General features: G+C 38.9%; 1 protein-coding gene and 1 long non-coding RNA gene across 3 annotated transcripts in view; both read right to left on the bottom strand.

Annotated features, from left to right (window-relative positions):
* The window catches only part of LOC106725135, a 15,732-nt gene extending 15,603 nt beyond the window's left edge, over positions 1-129 (bottom strand). The window contains exon 1 of the long non-coding RNA XR_001361003.1: positions 23-129. This is a non-coding gene — a long non-coding RNA (uncharacterized LOC106725135). The remainder of the gene's footprint in view (positions 1-22) is intronic.
* Positions 130-6,979: 6,850 nt separating this feature from the next.
* NUP205 (nucleoporin 205kDa) overlaps positions 6,980-20,060 on the bottom strand; it is a 78,887-nt gene continuing 65,806 nt past the window's right edge. For both annotated transcript variants that reach the window (XM_005860687.2, XM_014535135.1), the window contains exons 36-43: positions 19,282-19,358; positions 17,578-17,706; positions 17,239-17,365; positions 13,123-13,289; positions 11,516-11,639; positions 10,921-11,049; positions 10,282-10,355; positions 6,980-7,614 (exon numbers count right to left, since the gene is read on the bottom strand). In XM_005860687.2, the coding sequence (XP_005860749.1) occupies positions 7,462-7,614; positions 10,282-10,355; positions 10,921-11,049; positions 11,516-11,639; positions 13,123-13,289; positions 17,239-17,365; positions 17,578-17,706; positions 19,282-19,358 (980 nt within the window). In that variant the 3' untranslated portion in view covers positions 6,980-7,461. The remainder of the gene's footprint in view (positions 7,615-10,281; positions 10,356-10,920; positions 11,050-11,515; positions 11,640-13,122; positions 13,290-17,238; positions 17,366-17,577; positions 17,707-19,281; positions 19,359-20,060) is intronic.

Genomic DNA, 20,060 nt, shown 5'->3' on the forward strand with positions numbered 1-20,060 from the left:
CCGCTTCCCCAGCTCCACTCACCAGGAACTGGAGCATGATGTCAGCGAAGACGGCGCGAAGGGCGGTGGTAGCTCCGTGGGCCCTTCCTCTCCAGCCTCCCCGGTGCGAGGGGCGGAACCCGCCGTCGGCTTCCGGGTCACCCCTCCGCCCCGCCCTCCTCGCCTTGCCTCACCCGGAAGCCGTTCGCGGTGCCTGGGCGCCCCCTGGCGGAGCTCCTGGGAATTGCCGCCTGAATTGGCCCACTGGCGAGAAAGCTAGCCAGAAGGAAGTCCCAAGTCCCAAGTGGGGCTGGACAGTTTTGAACATTCAGAATCCGAGACCCCAATCCCGGAATCGCTGGGGTTATTACCAGAACCCCAGGGATTCTGATGCACAGCCAGGTTTAGATCTTTCTTACCTTTATATGGACCGCGTGAGGCAGAGGTTCCCATCCCCAGGTGCAAAATAAGTTACAGATCAATAACAACTTACAAAACAAAGCAAAACAAAAGAAATATTAAAATTGCTAGGCAGAAAGGGTGAAATTCTTTTATAATCTCCAAATTAGAAGATTTTTCACATGACCAGCATGATACAAAATGCAGAACCAAAGAAGAAAAGATAAAATCAATGACAAAAAAAAATTGTTTTTAATTGTATGGGGGGAAAAATAGATGAAAAATATTGTTTGTAAAATAAGTGATGAAGGACTAATTTCCCTTAAATAAAGAGTGCCTACAAACCAACAGAACAAAAATCCAATATAATGTAGTTAAAGGACGTGAACAGCTTAGAGAAAAGGAAATACAAATAGCACAAATATATGGAAAGATACTCAGTGGTATTCATACTCAGAGAAATGTAAATTACTACTGTTGTAACGTACCCCGCGAATCACAGAAGGACACCTCAAGAAGTCGAATTAAAGAGTCACATATATTGCAATCCGGGACTATGAGGGGCCATTCCCCAAATCTCATAGCAGCAAGATGGTGGCAGAACCAGACTTAAATAGGCAAAGATCACAAAGGTATTGATTACATCTCAAGGTTTGGAATGAGGAACCTGGTTTGCAAAAAAGCAGTTTACAGAAGCAGAATTAAGCATGTTAATTACAGTTTTGGGTCTCGGGGTCACTGAATTGACAGAAACACCTTATCTAGAGCCCTGGGTTGCCAGGAACTCATTATCTAGAGCCATCGAGGTAATTTAGAGTAATTGCGCTGTCCTGGTCTTGGGACCACAGAGTCAACTGGAACGCCATTATCTGTGGCCACTAAAACAATTTAGGGTAATTGTGCTGTCCTGTTTCCCAGGTACAGAAGAATGTGCTTCTATAACCAGTAAGATCACAATCAATGGGATAGTCACTTTACAATCATAAGGCATTCAATCGAATGGGATGATTTATACAATTCAGAAAATCAAAGGAACTTTTCTATTGTTAAGCCAAACAACAGGGTTAGAGTTAAACTACAGTTTCAATCTGAGATGACTGCTACCATACTTCACTACCAACATAAGGTGCCATTTTCCTCCAATTGCCAAAAATCAAAAAGCTTGATAACATAATGCATTGGAAAGAATGCAGAAAAGGACATAGCCATATAATATTGATAGGGATACAAATAGTTAAAAATTTCTTTGATTGCAATTTGGCCAAAACTATCATAAGTTTAAATTAGCATACCATTTGTCTCAGCTATTGCGTGAAATTGATAAGCTGAACTTCATTAAAATTAAAAACTTCTGCCCTGCAAGACAATACCAAGAGAGTTAGAAAGAGAGTAAGAGAAAATATTTGCAAAAGATACACCTGATAAAGGACTGTTATCTAAAATGTACAGCCCTGCCGAAACCAGTTTGGCTCAGTGGATAGAGCGTCGGCCTGTGGACTGAAAGGTCCCAGGTTCGATTCCGGTCAAGGGCATGTACCTGGGTTGCGGGCACATCCCCAGTAGATGTGCAGGAGGCAGCTGATCGATGTTTCTCTCTCATCGATGTTTCTAACTCTCTATCTCTCTCCCTTCCTCTCTGTAAAAAATCAATAAAATATATTTTAAAAAAATAAAATAAAATAAAATGTACAGCCCTAGTCGGTTTGGCTCAGTGGATAGAGCGTCAGCCTGCAAAATGAAGGGCCCCAGGTTCAATTACAATCAAGGGCACATGCCCGGGTTGCGGGCTCAATCCCCAGTAGGGAGGGTTCAGGAGGCAGCCAATCCATGATTCCATCTCATCATTGATGTTTCTCTCTCTCTCTCTCCCTATTTCTTCCTCTCTTAAATCAATAAAAATATATTTAAAATAAAATAAAATGTACAAAAAACTCTTAACACCCAACAATAAAAATCAGCCTGATAACCAGGGATATGCAAATCAAAATGAGAAACCACTACACACCTATTAGATTGGACAAAGTCCAGAACGCTAACACCAATGCTAGGGAGCATGCAGAGCAACAGGAGCTCCCACACATTGTTGGTGGGAATCAAAAAGGTACAGCCACTTTGGAAGACAGTTTAGTAGTTTCTTACAAAAGTAAACATACTCTTACCATATAATGCAGCAATTTTGCTCCTTGGTGTTTACCCAAAGGTGTTAAAAACTTATGTTCGCATAAAAACCTACACAGGGGTCTTTATAGCAACTTTGTTCATAATTACCAAAACTTGGAAACAACCAAGAGGTCCTTCAGTAGGTGAGTGGATAATAACTGTAGTACACCCAGACACTGGAATATTATTCAGCACTAAAAAAAAAAAAAAAGCTACCATGCAATGAAAAGTTGAGGAAGCTTATTACTAAGTAAAAGAAGCTAATTTGAAAAGCCTACATACTGTATGATTTCTACTATATGAAATTATGGAAAAGACAAATCTATGGAGACAATAAAAAGATCATTTGTTGCCAGGGAGGGGGTGGGGTATGGATACATGAACAGGCAGAGTGCAGAAGATTTTTAGGGCACTAGTAATACTCTGTATATTTCAGTGATGGATATATCTCATTATACATTTGTCCAAATCCACAGAATGCACCCCCCACCCAAGAGTGAACCCTAAGATAAAAAACCATGGGCTTTGGGTGATTATGATGTGTCAATATAGGGTCATCTTCAGTAAAAATGTACCACTCTGGTAAGTGATGTTAATAATGGGGAAGGCTATACACGTATGGAGATCGGGAGTATATGGGAAATCTCTGTATCTTCCTCTCAATTTTATTGTATCTTCCTCTATTTTGAGAACTGAAACTGTTTTTGTTGCCTTGGCTGGTTTACTCAGTGGATATAGAGCATCAGCCTGCAGACTGAAGGGTCTCAGGTTCGATTCTGGTGAAGGGCACATGCCCAGGTTGTGGGCCCAATCCTCAGGGGGTGTGCAGGAGGCAGCCAATCAATGATTCTCTTTCATCATTGGTGTTTCTCTCTCTCCCTCTCCCTTCCTCTCGGAAATCAATAAAAATATATTTTTTAAAAACTATTACTGCTGATGTGGACCAACAGGAACTCTCACTCCATGGGCAGAATAAATGGGTGCAAACACTAAGAAAAATATTGCAATGTCTAGTGAAATTAAAGCTCTGAATCTCCAACCCAGGATTTCCATTTCTAGTTGCAAAATCCAGAGAAGCCCTCTTACATGTCACATGTCTGACCTAAGGAGACACATATGATAATCATCATTGCAGCAATGTTTGTAATAGCAAAATACTGGGGACTTTAATGTATACTCGTCTACCCCAGTAGAGTTAATAAGTTGTAGGGTATTTGTTAAATGTGGTACTACTATTCAATACTTACAATAAACAAGTATGAGGAATTTTTTTAAAACAATGTTGAACAAAAAAGGCAACCTGCAAATATGTATGACACATAAAGATTAACAAACAACCTGTAAAACAGTACCTTTTACTGCCTAAAAATACACACATATAAATGACAAAGATCAACCATGAATTCTTTTTTTTTTTTAAATATATTTTATTGATTTTTTACAGAGAGGAAGGGAGAGAGATAGAGAGCCGAAAACATCGATGAGAGAGAAACACCGATCAGCTGCCTCCTGCACATCTCCTACTGGGGATGTGCCCGCAACCCAGGTACATGCCCTTGACCGGAATCGAACCTGGGACCTTTCAGTCCGCAGGCCGACGCTCTATCCACTGAGCCAAACCGGTTTCGGCAACCATGAATTCTTGACAATGGTCACCTCTGGGAGGGAAGTAAAGGAATAAGATCAGGGAGTTCACTGATGCCTCAGTTTTATCTACTGAGAGAGACAGAGATAGATAGAGATAGAGGTAGAGATAGAGAGATAGAAAGAGAGATACAGAGCAAATATGATTAAGATTTGATCAAACCAGGCATATGACAAGATAGAGTGGGCACCTGCATGTTAATTAGATTATGTTATTTGTATGATTGAAACAGTACACAATTTTTTTTAAAATAGAAAAGAACGATAAGTCAAAATGTTTTATTTTGAAAACAAGATATTCAGTCTCAAAGATCAACCCACAGATTATTCATAACAATGGGAAAACCAGCTTTACAATGGAGAGATGTGTCAAACACTACCTAAACTAAGTGATCAAACAATATAAAGGAACAAACTGTTATGTCCCCCCTGATATGATATGCTGAGGGCATGATATCACCTGTAAAATGGTAGTATTCTTGCCAATTGAGTATTCTACTGGTTCAACCACTGGGCCACACTGGCCGGGCTAATGTGTGATTCTTGTTGAAATCCTGTAGAAGAAAAAAAAGTTCGAAAAACATTTGGGGGCAATTGAAGATAATTAAATACGAACTGAGTATTAGAAAATTTTATTGTCAAATGTCTTGTGTGATAATGGTATTGTGATTAGGAAAGAAATATCCTTGTTCTTATTTGCTGATATATTACAGAAAAAGTGCCATGATGTCTGTAACCGGCTTTCAAATAGTTAAGGAGGAAACCCAATATATCTATATATATAAAAGCCTAAGCGACCGTTAGGACTGGACAACAGCTATGATGCACACTGACCATCAGGGGGCAGATGCTCAACACAGGAGCTGCCCCCTGGTGGTCAGTGCCATCCCACAGACAACCTCCTGTGACCGACCAACCTCCCGCAGTCCCTCCCCTGGTCGGCCTGCCTTGATTGGCCCCTTGGCCCTGATCGCCAGCCAGGCTGAGGGACCCCATCCATGCATGAATTCCTGCACCGGGCCTCTAGTACACATATAAAAGAGCTAAAGCAATGTGCAAAATGTTAAGTGGTAAGCCTGCTGGCATGGCTCAGACCTATGAATCAGTAGCTCAGGGTTTGATTCCCGGTCAGGGCATATACTCAGGTTGCAAGCTCAATCCCTAGTAGGGGGCATCAGGAAGCAGCTGATCAATGATTCTCTCTCATCATTGATGTTTCTCTCTCTCTCTCCCTCTCCCTTCTTCTCTGAAATCAATAAAAAATATATAAATATAAACATATTTTATATATATTTAAAAAGTTAACTGGTGAAGCCAGGTGAAAGGTGTATGGGTGCCCTGCCCTTTACTCTCAACATTGGTGAAGATTCAAAATTTTTCAAAATAAGTTGGGAAACCAATAGACAATATTTAGAAAAGGCTAGGTTGTGTACAAACAGCATGTAGAGCTTAAAGTTCAGCCATATTGTTATGTATCACCATTTTATAAAAACTCTAAGAATGACAAGGAAGGTACTCACCTCTTTTTAATTTTCTAACCCCACGAAACTGATCAACTCAATAAAAACAATACATTAAGATCTTTTGCTTATTTGAAGGAATAGATGAACTTATCCCCTAAGAGCACACACTGCCCCAGCAGCCTCTCTCCACATGGGAACAGAATACAGTCAGTCACATGTCCCCACTGGACTGATTATACAAACGGTGCTTCTGGCCAGCCTTTTGAGCAGCACACGCAGCAGCAATTCTTCCTGTTCCCCCCAGCCCACCCCGTAACCACACACACACACACACAGACACACACACACGTCTTCATGGCCCCAACTTCTCATCCACAGTTGCCTGCAATTTTGGAAGAAATGGGAGAACAAGTTATGAAGTCAGTAAATTAAAAATCTTAATTCCAAATTTAGCTAATATCTCTGTCCATCCAAGGTTTATAAAATGCTTTGATTCTGTGCCCCAGGTTCTTTTCTGATTATGTAGGTTCCTGCCTGTGTTCCAGATGATAAAGATGGCCATATTCCTGACCAGTAAGAGCAACAGTCATTATTACTACATTTTGGATCCACTTACTTATTCATTCACTCCCCTCTAAGACTTCTCTTTATTAACAGCTAAAAATTAGTGCTATAAGTGCAGTAAATTAATTTCAAAATGTAACAATGACAAAGCCATTTTTAAAAGATGCTTAAAAGCCTTGGAGCCCAGCCGGTGTGGCCGAGTGGTTGAGCATCGACCTATGAGCCAGGAGGTCACGGTTCGTTTATTGTCAGGGCACATGATGGGGTTTCGGGCTCATAACCAATGGTGGGCATGCAGGAAGCAGTCGATCAATGATTCTCTCTCATCATTGATGTTTCTATCTCTCCCTCTCCCTTCTTCACTGAAATCAATTAAATATATATATATATATATATGTTTAAAACTATGGAAATGTCATTATGAGATTAAAAGTAAAAGCAACACTTTGGAATTAAGAATTCATTTTCTGCTTGTACAAGAGAGTCAAGACTCGTTCCCCTCTCAGCAGTCTCTCCTGTATACAAGGCTGAAATAATTGGTGGCCAGAAAGGGAAAAATGGACTTTCAGATGATATAGTCACTTGAACATAAATACAATTGAGCAAGAAATAGAGAGGTGATTATGCAATACTTTTGCTATAATTATAACTATCATATTTTATGAGAAATATAGGCAGATGATTAGAGAAATTTCTCAATCATTTCTAAGGGACAAATGAAAATTATATTGTCATTTAAATGCAGAAAAAAATTAATTTTAGGAAAGACATGACTTGACTTTTTGAGACATTTCCAAGTACACTAATCTACTAAGGAGTGTGGCTATAGTTTATTATCCACTCTGCCTCATGGAGCAATCCTAAATATCATGGAAGTGTTATGTAGGTACAAAGAGAGAAAAAAAAAATGAGAATTTCCAGACTATGTCTTTAATTTAGCATTCAGATTATATCCCTAGGGAAAAAACACCACTGTGCAAAGTTTATACTTTCCCAATAATGTTGATCATTTTCTAGCTAAAATTTCAAAAGATCAACCATACATTCGTTTTGTTTGTTTTTTTTAAAAGTGTTTATTTTTTACTAGTAAGGATGAAACCAGGCAAAGAGGTTTACAGAAAAAAATGTGCATATATAAAGAAAGAAATAGCAAAATATTTTTGGTCATAATTTAGAGACAAATGAATCTATAAAAAGGAGAGAGTTTTCCCCAGTTCATCTCTTCCCTAGAAGAGTGTAATAAGAACGGCTCTCAGTTCCGTGATATCCTCAATAGGCCTCGGACACGTCTGACAAGAGCTTGTATGAAACTATAGCGAGATCGAACTTTTGAATATAATCCTTCAATGTCCAGAAGTTTCTTTTGTAGTGATTCTCCAAAAGCACTGATGGCGTCAGCCTGAAGCTGGTCTATGTCATGTTGGCTCACTACTGTCAGTCCACTTGATGGCGTCAGCCTGAAGCTAGAGGTAACACAGAGGACATTTCATTATTAAAACTGCATTCTCAAATATTTCTTTTATTCTGTCTTCCAATTTAAAATACCTTTGAATCTTTTAATGTTGTTCTTTCTCATGTACCATTTTTTAAAATCACATTTTCCACCCTAGAATTTATTCATACTGTTTCCCCCCTTTCTTTTCTTATAAAAATGTGTAAAATTTAAAATCTCCTTTAAATAACAACTGTTGATGCTGCTGTTGACATGTAGACATATGCGCAAAAACATTTCCTGAAGGGCCAAACAAGAAGTTACTGAGTGGATGCCTCGGGAGAAAGAAACAAAGGATACATTGGAAAGAACTTTTATTTTTCCTTCACTATACAATTTAAAAAGACAAAAATGTACATACTTTTACTTTATAAGAGGGGGAAGGGTATCTGGTATACACTTTAGACCTCAGGTGTATTTTAGAATGCCTATGTAGTTCCAGATGGATCTTTTTGGCATTACACTGAAAAGCTAACATCAAATACTAAATTAGGTGAACCTACCTGCCTTTGATTTTACATTAAAATTAAAGCACAGAGTGAGGTTATTTATTAATCCTGCATGTCTTCTAACTTTATAAGAGACCAGTCTAATGAAACAGTCATGAAGTCAACATATAATTATTAGACATCTTCTGGAAGATCTATTCTTTAGCTAATTCTGCACATGGCCTCACTAACATTAGCTTCCCTACACAAACCACACTAAGAAATAAATTAGTTATTAAGTCACTAGGAGGCAAATGCAGTCAGGACTAGGCATGGTATCTATAATGTCTGGCTAAGTGTGGGTCTGAAAAATGCTGTGACTCTGCCCCTTTTTCCTGGATAAGGCCCAACCTTCAGCCACAGGTTTTATCAAATCATGGCCAAGGACACGAATTTTAGCTGCCTAGGAGCATATCAGGTTATAATTCATTTTCCTTAATATTACACATCCTGATAACTGCTTTGTTCCTAAGACTTTGTATTTGTTTTCATATGAGGTTTTCATTTTAATTGTTTTTGAAATGTTCTTCATTCAATTTCAACACTAATGATCAAGGGGTTACTAGGTACATAATGCCCTATACAGTCATGTGCCACATAATGCCTTTCAGTCAATGTCAGACTGCATGTGTGACAGTGGTCCTGTAAGACTGTAATGAAGCTGAAAAATTTCTATCACCTATTGTCTTCATTGCCATTGTTAATAGAAAAAGGAATGTTCATAGTACATTTTCTGCTAACAATCAAATCTATGATGAAAAAAGAAACAAACCAAAAACCACCAGGGATGTATTTCTGAAAAGAATGACACCTCCTCAAGAAGAGCCTCAAGCAGGTCCTTCAGGAGGGATTGCAGAAGACACTGTTATCACAGGAGATGACAGCTCCATGCGTGTACTGCCCCTGAAGACCTCCAGTGGGACTAGACATGGAGGTGGGAGACAGTGATAGTGGTGGTCCTGACCCTGTGTAGGCCTAGGCTAATGTGTGTGCTTGTGTCTTAGTCTTTAACAAAAAAGTTTAACAGTAAATAAACAGAAAAACGCTTAAAGCTTATAGAATAAGGACATAAAAAATATTTTTATACAGCTATACAGTTTGTGTTTTGAGCTGAGTGTTATTGCAAAGGAGTAAAAAAGTTTTTAAAAATTTAAAAGTAAAAATGTCACAATAACTTATTGAAGAAAGAAAAAACTTAAATAGTTTAGTGTAGCCTAAGTGTACAGTGTTTATAGTCTGCAGGAATGTACAGTAATGCCCTAGGCCTTCACAGTCTCTCACCTCTCACTCACTAACTCACCCAGACCAACTTCCCATCCTGCGGGCTCCATTCATGGTAAGTGCTCTATACAGGTGTACCATTTTTTATCTTTTATAGCATATTTTTACTGTTGCTTTACTATATTTAGATATGTTTAGATACACAAATACCATTGGGTTAAAATTGCCTTCAGTATCCTGTACAGTAACGTGCTGTCTGTACAGGTTTGTAGCCCAGTAGCAACAAGGTTCTGCCATACAGACTAGGTATCCAGTAGGCTATACCATCTAGGTTTGTGGGAGTGCATGCTATGATGTTCGCACAACCACACAATTGCTTATCGACACACTTCTGAAAATGTATCCCTGCCGTTAAACGACACATGACTGTACAATATGATAGTCTACTGGAGTTAAATTTTTAATGGCTACTCACAATCTCTCCATTAAATTTTCTGAAAATTAAGTGTTGTCAATTTGTGCCTAAAAATTCTACAAAGTTAATAAAAAAATTTGGGAATTTCTAGATCTTAATGCCTACCAATTACTGAACTCTTACTAGGTTCCAGGCACTATCCTAGGAGTCTCACATATGAAACCTCAGTTAATTCTGAAAAAATTCTCTGAAGTTGCACTATCATTCCCATTTTTCTATGAGAAAATGGAGGCTCAGAAGTTAAGTAAGTTGTTCCAAGTCAACAGCTGTTAGGTGGCCTTGCCAGAATTCAAATCTGACCTTTGTATACATCCTGAAAATTACAATCTTACTAACATACTAGACTTCTCCTTTTTCTTTTCAGAAATTAAAAAAGAGCATAGAATTGAACCTTACCTGGTCTATGTCATGTTGGCTCACTACTGTCAGTCCACTTCTAAAATCCATATTGGCTTCTGAAGCAAAAGAATCTAGAGACAAAAGACATACTCAAACCTTCTATGCAGTTTGTCTACAACACAGTGGAAGAACCTGGAGACAATGAACCACAGTGCCATGGAAAACATGGGTCAAGATGAGAACCTGATTTCAATTTTCAGTACATGGAAGCCCCCGGGAAGCATTTCGCTGGTCTGGGCCAGGGCTCGAAAGCTTGTCTTCTGTTTTCCCCCAAGGGACCCAATACATTCTCATCAATGAGAGAGGCTCACTCCAGCAACGAGAACCCTGGCCTCGGCTGACCCACTTCCATTCTTTCGGACAGTTACTTGTGAGCAGGGGACGCTGGAGCTGGCTCACCTCTTAACTGAAAGAAGTTGAGGAGCAGCTGCTAAGATGCTTTTATGCTCTGCACAATTTCCCACGGCTAGAAGTAAAATATAAAGTCAAGCTATGCCTAATACCTAAGTGGCTCTCGATTATCCAATCAACTCTTAGTAACCTAGACACAGAAAATAAATTAAAATGTGACTAGTTTTTCAAGGCACTGAAATCCAAAGGCATTTATGGTTCATTAATTTGCAGAATAATGTTTACCTTGTAGCCTTCTGCTTTTTAACAATGTCCTGGAGGCAAACAAAGAGTCTTGAGAATCCGTGGGTGTGCAATGTAACAGGTAGTACTCCAGGTGGCGCCAAAGAATAAATAGGCAGGTCTCTATGATAACTACAGAAAGCTCAAGTAAAGGAAAACAATCTCAACAAGAGCTTTTTACAAACCAGTTTCTGAGGAGGAGAAAAAAGGAGAGACTGCACCACCTAGTGATGTACCCACAGCCTCAGTAAACAGCCAGGGGTAAGACTCCACGGAAGATGGAAGACGTCTCCCCAGAAGCAGCAAGATGTGCTGAGAAGGAGGTGGGGATTGTGGGACACTGTGCCAGCAGTCTCCAGTGTCCTTGTCTCCTGTCCAGACAGAAGGGTTCTGTACATTATCAGGGTTATTAGCTACTCTAAAGGAAAAATAATTCTATTTTGAAATATATCAGGCATTTACTGGGGAAAAAATGAACAGTAATTATGACCCTTTCTATATGGTTTTGATGCCCAAATAACATGAGAATAAGTAAACAGTTCCTACACTGGCAGGTTCTCTTAAAGGTCAAGTCCCACTGTGATTTTGCTAAGGATACAAGAACAAAGGGAAAGCAGTTTAGCTCGATTGTTGATCAGCTTCACCAAACGCCGTCTTGCTAGAACATATTTCTGGGCAGTGGAGATTTTATCAACACCAGCAGGCATCACAGACTGACACAACTAAGAAAAAGAAACAAATGCAGTATTAAGAATGACACAACTGTAACGAAAATGTACTATAAGAGGGTTGCTTGTGATAAGCACTGTGAAAAACATTCAAATAAATCTAAACATCCTGGCAGGGAAGAGTCACTTTCTAGTTAGGAAGCTAATAACAAAAAAATGAAGCAGTCGAATTACAAATGAATATTCATCTGTTACTTTTTGAAAAAGTCCTGTCCCTGAAACAGACATTTCTAATCAACCCTGAATTTCCTGTCAAATTAAGACAGAAGAGAACAGCAGGTTTTTTCAGCAGCAGGTGTAACAATGCCATGCAGCATTTCTTTAACAGCTGTCACATATCTTCTGAAGAAAATGTAAAGTAGACTTCTAGAGCATAAAAAACATGATCACCAACCGGAACCTCTGCGGTCACCACTCTGTTTGGCAGACCTATAAGCACATGGTTCAATTAAAATTCAGACACTGTCTCTGGCAGAGGGTGTACTGAAGTGGGGACAGTGGAAGGTCATGTACTTTATTATGATGCTACAGTTCCTCTTGCGAGTACGAGCATCGCCCATAAGCTGGCATGAGGGGGAAGGGCTGCCTGATGTAAGCCACACACTTTCAGGACTATCTGAACCCAGTCAATAACTCCTGACTCAATGTGGACTTGCTAGCTAGGGCTTTGGGTATTCAAACTTCCAGTGCCTCAGTTTCCTCATCAGAGAAATGAGAACAACATTTGCCTCATATATTCATTCATAGAACTTGTAGCTCAGGGCCTGGCACATTATAAACACTCAAGAAACGTTCCCTATGATTATCAGAAGAGTGGCAAGAGGGAGTAGGCATTGACTACTCTGAAGAGCGATACAGAGTTTTTTAGGAAAGCTGGTGAAAACCAGGAGTGGTAAAATGGCCCAGGCTGCCATAGGACAGAGGAAGCTGCAGCAATGCCAAGAGATCCCTGTGCCAAATGGGAAAGATGGCAGGCTACTTAGGGAGCAAGCCTGGCAACTCAGCATCTTTAGCTACAATAAATGCCAGGGAATGATTCTGGGTACTTGAGAGCAGGCAGTCACATCTGTTACTCCATCTCCCTGTCTGAAAATTTTACTAAACAGGTACTGAAGATACTGAAGGTAGAGACATCTTACCTAAGGATATCACATCTACTGAATAAGCACCTGTAGTAGAAGCCGGTTTCTCAGCACAGACTTTAGAGTATAAATTATCTTACACAAAGCCCAGTTGCCATTCTGCTGGTGGCAGGTGGTTCTCTTGAACAGGTGTAACTTCACTGTCTTTCATTCAAGAGTCTATGCTTACAAGGCGTGGTGCTAAGGTGAGGGACTCTTCTTCAAGTCACACAGAGGAATAATTTCAATTCCCTTTGTCTCACTGCATACGTCATCTTTACTCACAAGTCTGACATCAGTACCCTGGTCCTTATTAGTAAAGTCAGTGGCTTCACAGCCCATTATAAGATTCATACCTCTTTTATCTCATCTGGTGGAAGTTGCTCTACATTCTGTAACTTGTTGACACTCCGCCGATGACTGTCATAGTAGCTGAAGAAATCATTAGCACTCTGTTTCAGTAGGTAGACAATAATGCCCAAACCAGGCAGGCGCCAATATGGAACTACTGGAGCTTGGGTATCTAACAGAGTTGATGATAAAAAACAATGTTCCACGTGTAAGCATTTTATATGTATTTCAAATGACCTGTTTTAAAACAAGGGATGTCCAGGAATTTAAGGGCATGTAAACTATTATTAAAACCAACCCAAGACTACTTTTAAATACCACTGACAGTTCAAAGGAGTGGCTAGGAGCTACTCTGAGTCCATAATCAGGGGTGAACATAAGGCTGAAGACCTTGAAAGAATAAGGAAATGTGACAAGTGGACACAGATAGAGCTTACCCTTTACTGACTAAAGATGTCTTTCAGAACTCTATGTTAGTTATAAACCTTTACTCCCATCTCCCCACCCCAAACCCCAACCCCCAGACCATATACACAAGTTTGGAGTTTCCTGACCCCAGGTGAGTAACTCCTGCCTCACCCTACTGCTCTAGTTACATGGGTTCATTGCCGGCCTGCATCTTTCTGGTTGCTGAATTCCCAGCTCAAAGTCATTCTTCCAAAGAAAGAAGGAAAACACCAACTAAAATATTCAAAAACTAGAGGCCCGGTGCACGACATTCGTGCACTGCGGGGTGGGAGGGGTCCCTCAGCTGGGTCTGAGCCCTCTCACAGTCCAGGACCCCTCGGGGGATGTCGGCCTGCTGGCGGGGAGCGGGCCTAAGACAGCAGTTAGACATCCCCTGAAGGGTCCTTAGCGCTGCCTCGGAATGCACTGACCACCAGGGGGCAGCTCCTGCGTTGAGTGTTTGCCCCCTGGTGGTCAGTGCGCGTCATAGCAACCGGTTGTTCCATTGTTCAGTCGATTTGCATATTAGGGTTTCATTATTATAGGACAGCATCGGATTTGAATTTTAATGAGTCTTTTACCACAGTAACTCCATTTGGGTAGCAAAACAAGATGATCTGCCTTTGACTTGACCACCTTCTGATGAAGGTACAGGAACGGCGAGATGTCAGAAAAGGTGCCTGCAGAGGGAAGAGCTAGAGAAAATACCACTGCTACTCTACAGACAGCCTGTGAGGGCAAACAGAGCACTTTCCTCTATGACTGAGGGATTTCTTCAGAAACACCTTAGCAACTTCAGGTTCAATTTGGAGACATCTTTGTTGAATGGCCCTAACTGCCATGTACAGTGAAGGAGAGATCGGCATTTGCTTCCTTCACTACCGCCTCCCTTAACTTTGCTCCAAAGTCAGATCTCATGGGTCTTCGTGTGGAGGGGAAGAGAGAAAAAAGCCCCTTATCAGTGGGTGCTGACAGCAACCAGGATATCCCAGACACATCTGGGATTTCAGGTTTCCATTCCAGTCTTCAGTGAAGATGACACAGGTCATCACATCTACATAGAGCCTCCTCCTGGTGAACTTACGTACCCTGGTCCCCAGTTAACATTTGTGTGGTATCTCCCCTGGTAGGAAGATATCTACAAAGAGGATAGTCTAATGCTAAGATTACTCCATAGCATTTTAGGAGTTTTCACACTGACATGCTCAAGTCTAGAAAAGACCAGTGTTCATAGGCTATCAGACATAGACATCAGATGAAGATGGCTCCTAAGAAATTTGACTACAGAAGAAATGGATTCCACAGGAAAGATCATGAGGTCTGGCAATAGAGGTGCTATAGGAAAGGGTCCCTGGATCACAAGTAATAGTAAATATACTAACTGATAACAACAACAATAAAAATAATAATAGCTAACATTTAGGTATTGCTAAGGGCCAGGCACTGTTCTCAAACACTTTACATATAGTAACACATTTAATCCTTACAGTCATTCACTGGAGCATTCATTTATTTGCTATTTTACAAATAAAGAAACTGAGGCACGAAGAGGGTAAGTGAATTTTCTGAAGTCATACCAACAGTCACTTATAGAACTGGGACACAAATCTAGGCAGTTCGTCACCAATCTGTGCTCTTAACCAGTAAGTTCAAGTGCCTCTCTATAACTCAGTGTTCTCAAACCTACCACATACCTGCCCACTCCCATGTCTAGAACTGGCAGAGGAAAATGTGCTTGTTAACTCTTTAAAAAGCCTGAGGGAAAATAAAGATCAATTTATAAGGCTTCATGAAGTTCATCTTTAAGTATTAAAGATTAAAGAATGATAATTATTTGTGAAAGATTAAAATGAAGTTTTAATAATTACTACTGATACATTATTAGCATCTGATTAATGTTTTTGAAGAATAAATGACAAAATTAGGATTTGGTTTGAAAATCTCGTGTTTTTTAAAAAGTTAAGATTTACGGGGGGAAGAGAAGGATTGCCCTCTTGATGTAGTCAGGTCTTCATCAAGACCTACAATCACAAATTGCCAGATAGAGAGGGGATGGATGAGGTTAAATGTCACTGCTGGGTGATATGCAAACCACTGTTCTGAAAGAGGGGTTTAGGGTAGGACTGCCAATCATTCCAAGGTGAAGATGATCTTTCACCTCTGCTGAACCACCCAGCAAGCACATGTGAGGATCTGTTTCTCCCTAAAGTGGAACTCCTCCCAGGGCAACATCTTCTTATTCCAGTGATCTTCCTGGAAGCAAACTTTTTGAATATAGGACAAAGCTAGAACTATGTAGAATTAATTTGCTTAATTATGTCAAAGCCATTGTTTTATATCTCCAATCTAAATGGTTTAATACCCATTTATCCCACAGAATATAACTATAAAGCTTTATAGCTACTTCTTCAATTTCATTAAGACATACTCTTACCTAAGTAAGACTACTCTCCAAATGAATCGCTGAATGAAAGGTATCTTTTAAGTAAAGGTAACTTGTTAGATATTAAGAACTTCTGCTTCCAAGTATGACAAACTAAAATCATACCAGACAACAAGTAAAAAACCTAGACACAATACAAAAACAACTACCTGACGGTACCAGAGTGAACAGAAGCAGGCACACTGGTAGGGAATGTAATATACAATTTAAAATTACCCCACATGCGACAACTAAGAAAGTGGAAGACATTCTCAAGAGACAAGAAAACCAATCAAATCTAATCTCAGATGAACCAGATGTTGGAAATTAGTGAATGAGGGTTTCAGAGTAGCTATTCTGACTATCCTAACCGAGAGAAAACAAAATAAGCTCACAATCAATAAAAACCACAGGATATCTCAGTAGAAAAAAATATAAATTATATCACAAAACCAAATGGAAATTGTAGAACTGAAAAATACCATTTCTGAAAAAAAAATTCACTGGATATACTTAACAGCTAAATGGAGCTGACTCAGGAAAGAATAAATGAATTTGAAGATAGATCAACTGAAAATATTTAAGGAAATGAATAAAGAGGAAAAAACAATTTTTTTAAAATATATTTTATTGCTTTTTACAGAGAGGAAGGGAGAGAGATAGAGAGTTAGAAACATCGATGAGAGAGAAACATCGATCAGCTGCCTCCTGCACACCTCCCACTGGGGATGTGCCCGCAACCAAGGTACATGCCCTTGACCGGAATCGAACCTGGGACCTTTCAGTTCGCAGACCAACGCTCTATCCATTGAGCCAAACCAGTTACGGCAGGAAAAAACAATTTTTAAATGAACAGTCTCAGGGACCGATTACATGCTATCAATCAGTCTACTATATGTTTGGAGAGAATGGGGCTGTTACATTTTCGTATTTTCACCCCCAGCTAGCTTATTCTCCAAACCTAGGTCCTTCCTTTGGGATCTCAAGTACTATTGAAAACTATACTTTGGCTACAAGACTCTAGATTTATCCTCAGAAAATCTAGAATTTCTCTATTCTCTCGAGCTCCCAGCCTATCCACAGGTCTGACAATAGTACCTCCTCACCACTCCTTCTTAAAAAGTTGGTTTAAAATTTTCCCATTGTTACACAAAGGAAAAAAATCACATCTTACTAGAGCCAACTAGAGCTTATCATAATCATAACAACTTACCATAATTCCTCAAATACAGAGAGAAAGAACAAGGCTCACCTTGCCGGGGTCCATCTCTGTTAATGGTTTCGGACAGGCTCGGGGTGAAGAGGCACACAGCATGCTGAAAGGTAGGGGAACTCTGCATCATGAGTGACTGGCAATATTCCATGACATTGGCACAAATCTACAACAAAGAAGAGCAGTAACAAAAACATTAGCTCCCAAATTTCCTAATACCATGGAAATCCAGATATGAAGAACAAAGTTATGATCAAATTGTAAAATGACAAAAAAGTTATAAACCAATTTATAAAATTACTCAAATGTTACTTTTATCAAATATTTCTAAAACATAAAAACCTTAAAGAATAGGTACACAGTTCTCACTCCCCTTACCTGTTGCATAGCGAGTTCGATTTCATCTTTCTTGTTCACTCTGTCTCCTTCCACATTATCATCTTGAAATTTAAACTGGCGGAGTCTGTCAGAGCCACCAAAGCGACTCAGTAGTCCCAAGCACTGGCGCTAAGAAAGGAAAGATACTTTGTTAATATTTAGTTAAATGTTTAAAATTAGCGGCCTCCCTTTCTTGAGGGCTATAAAAAAGAAAAACTCAGGGGAGAGTGGAATCACTCTTTAACGCATCTGATTTCTTATTCTAATGGAGCCAACTAAAGTTAGCACTATTAAATTCACCTTTTTGTAAATGTCTATGCTTGGCAGTCAACTCATTACAAGAATATCAATTTTTTTAGCAGTGAGTGAATCCCAACTAGAATCTAAGTGTTTGCCAAAGAATCCTCTGTATCACACCAAATAATTCCTTGGTACACACTCATTAAAAAAACACAAACAATGAGAAGCAAAGTGAAATGGCAAACAGAAGACAATCTGTCACAAGCACGGCCATGATAATTGTCCACTAAAGCTCAAACTTAAAGGCTGTTACTCCCATGACCACTTCTGGAAACTTCATAAAGGGGCCACATTTCTAGAGTGATAGTAGCAATTTCTACCTTCCATAATACCTTATTTAAACTGATATTTAAGTAGTAAGTTTGAATAAGGCAAAACAAACTATAATATCCACTTATTTTGTCAAAACAGTTATGTCTATTTTTAACATTTATATCTGGCTGTTTGCTATTCTTACAGATGAAACAGATGCACTAAAACATGTCCAAGAGGTCAACTTATGGATAATTCATCAAAGATATTTTTTTCTCCCTACCAATGAAAAAAGTGAAAAGACTGAGGGGAAAAAAAGGAGTATTTGGGTTTTGTTGGTGAGAGTGCAACCCGTTTTGATAATAACTCAAAATGCACTATGTGTATATTATGTTATTTAATCTATAGTTTAACATTTTGTATGCAAAAATGCTGAAGGCAGCATTTACTTCTGGAAACTTGAAAAACAGTTTATGAAAAGAGGATTGGTTAAAAAAATTACTGTATCAAAAACAATGGAATATAAATTCTAGTACATAAATGTAATTATTCTGCAGCCAATAAAAAGTGAAGATGATTAAAGCAGGCCAGGGGGCTCCCAGGAAGACTGTGATATCTAATTGATAAGCTATCTAATATGTTTGAATATATTGATAGGAAATTACACAACTGGAGAAGAGTTTGTGAATAAATTAGAAATAGGTACAGAAAAGTCAAGCAAATGAAAAAAAGAAAAGTACTTATTCTAGGGAAAACAATGTTACACAGGAAAGTAATATATTGTCCATGACAGTTACACAGTAATAACAATGTAACACCAAACATTGATCTAATCAAAATTATGGTATAGTTATGCTGAATTTGAGGGGAGGGAGAGGGTAATAAGAAATACACATATATTATGATGGAAGAAAAGGAGTAAAGAGATTTAGATTCTTAACTTCCTCAATGGGAAGTCAATGATGACTCCTAAAATTGGATAATCAAGTAGTAGCAATATAAGCATGTTATTTAGAGATAACAAGAATCAATTAAAATAGTTGAAAGGGTTTGCCCAAATCCAGACAGCAGATTGGGGAGGATGAGTGATGGGACTGTTGTATTTTGCTAAAAGTCTTACAACTCCTCTTTAAAGAAATAAGAATCAGTTACCTGGAATCTTCCAATATGTCCCTGTAGCTCCATTAGAGATCCTTCATTTACATCAACATCCAGTTCACTTAATATACCTAGAAAATTTGGAATGCCTTTAAATGTAGTTTTATAATCAAGAAAATAAAAACATTAAAAAGCTAAAAGGAGCAGTTCTAGTATTTTATAGTCTTTACTTGCATAAATAGATACAGACTCTACCAAGAGGATTTTGGAGAAATTTAGATATGCAATCTAAATCTAGATCAATTAGTGATTTTAAAAGGCACTTTTTAAAGTTTTTGAGAAAAATCTACTTTTTACCTATAGCCATAAAAGTTAAAAATTTCTAAACTCAGCAATAAATTATTTTTTCATGAAAGAGTTTAGAATATAAAACACTAAGAATAAAATGCACTTCTTTTACCTTTTCTAGGTATTGTATCATTTGGTTTGTTCTTTTCCTTTAGTCAAACTAGTTTTGCACATATGTAAAAGTTTCCATTCAACTTCTGTTTGGACCCATTTCAAAATTCCTAAATCAAGCTGATCAATTTCTTATAATACCACGGACTCTCTTTATTTCTATCTAGCCCTCCAAGCAAACCCACAGGTCATTCTCCCATTGGTTTCTTTCTTTCTTCCATGACTATGGACATGCTAAGGAGAACCCACCTCAACTTGTCTTAGCCACTCTAACTTTCTATGCATTTTCACAACCTCTTTAATTCATTTCTTATTTCCAAGCATATGCTCCATAGCCCATAATCTCAGCCTTTGCTCCTTATAATGACAGTCCT

This window comes from Myotis brandtii, unplaced genomic scaffold (assembly GCF_000412655.1).
Source record: "Myotis brandtii unplaced genomic scaffold, ASM41265v1 scaffold1384, whole genome shotgun sequence".
Taxonomy (NCBI): domain Eukaryota; kingdom Metazoa; phylum Chordata; class Mammalia; order Chiroptera; family Vespertilionidae; genus Myotis; species Myotis brandtii.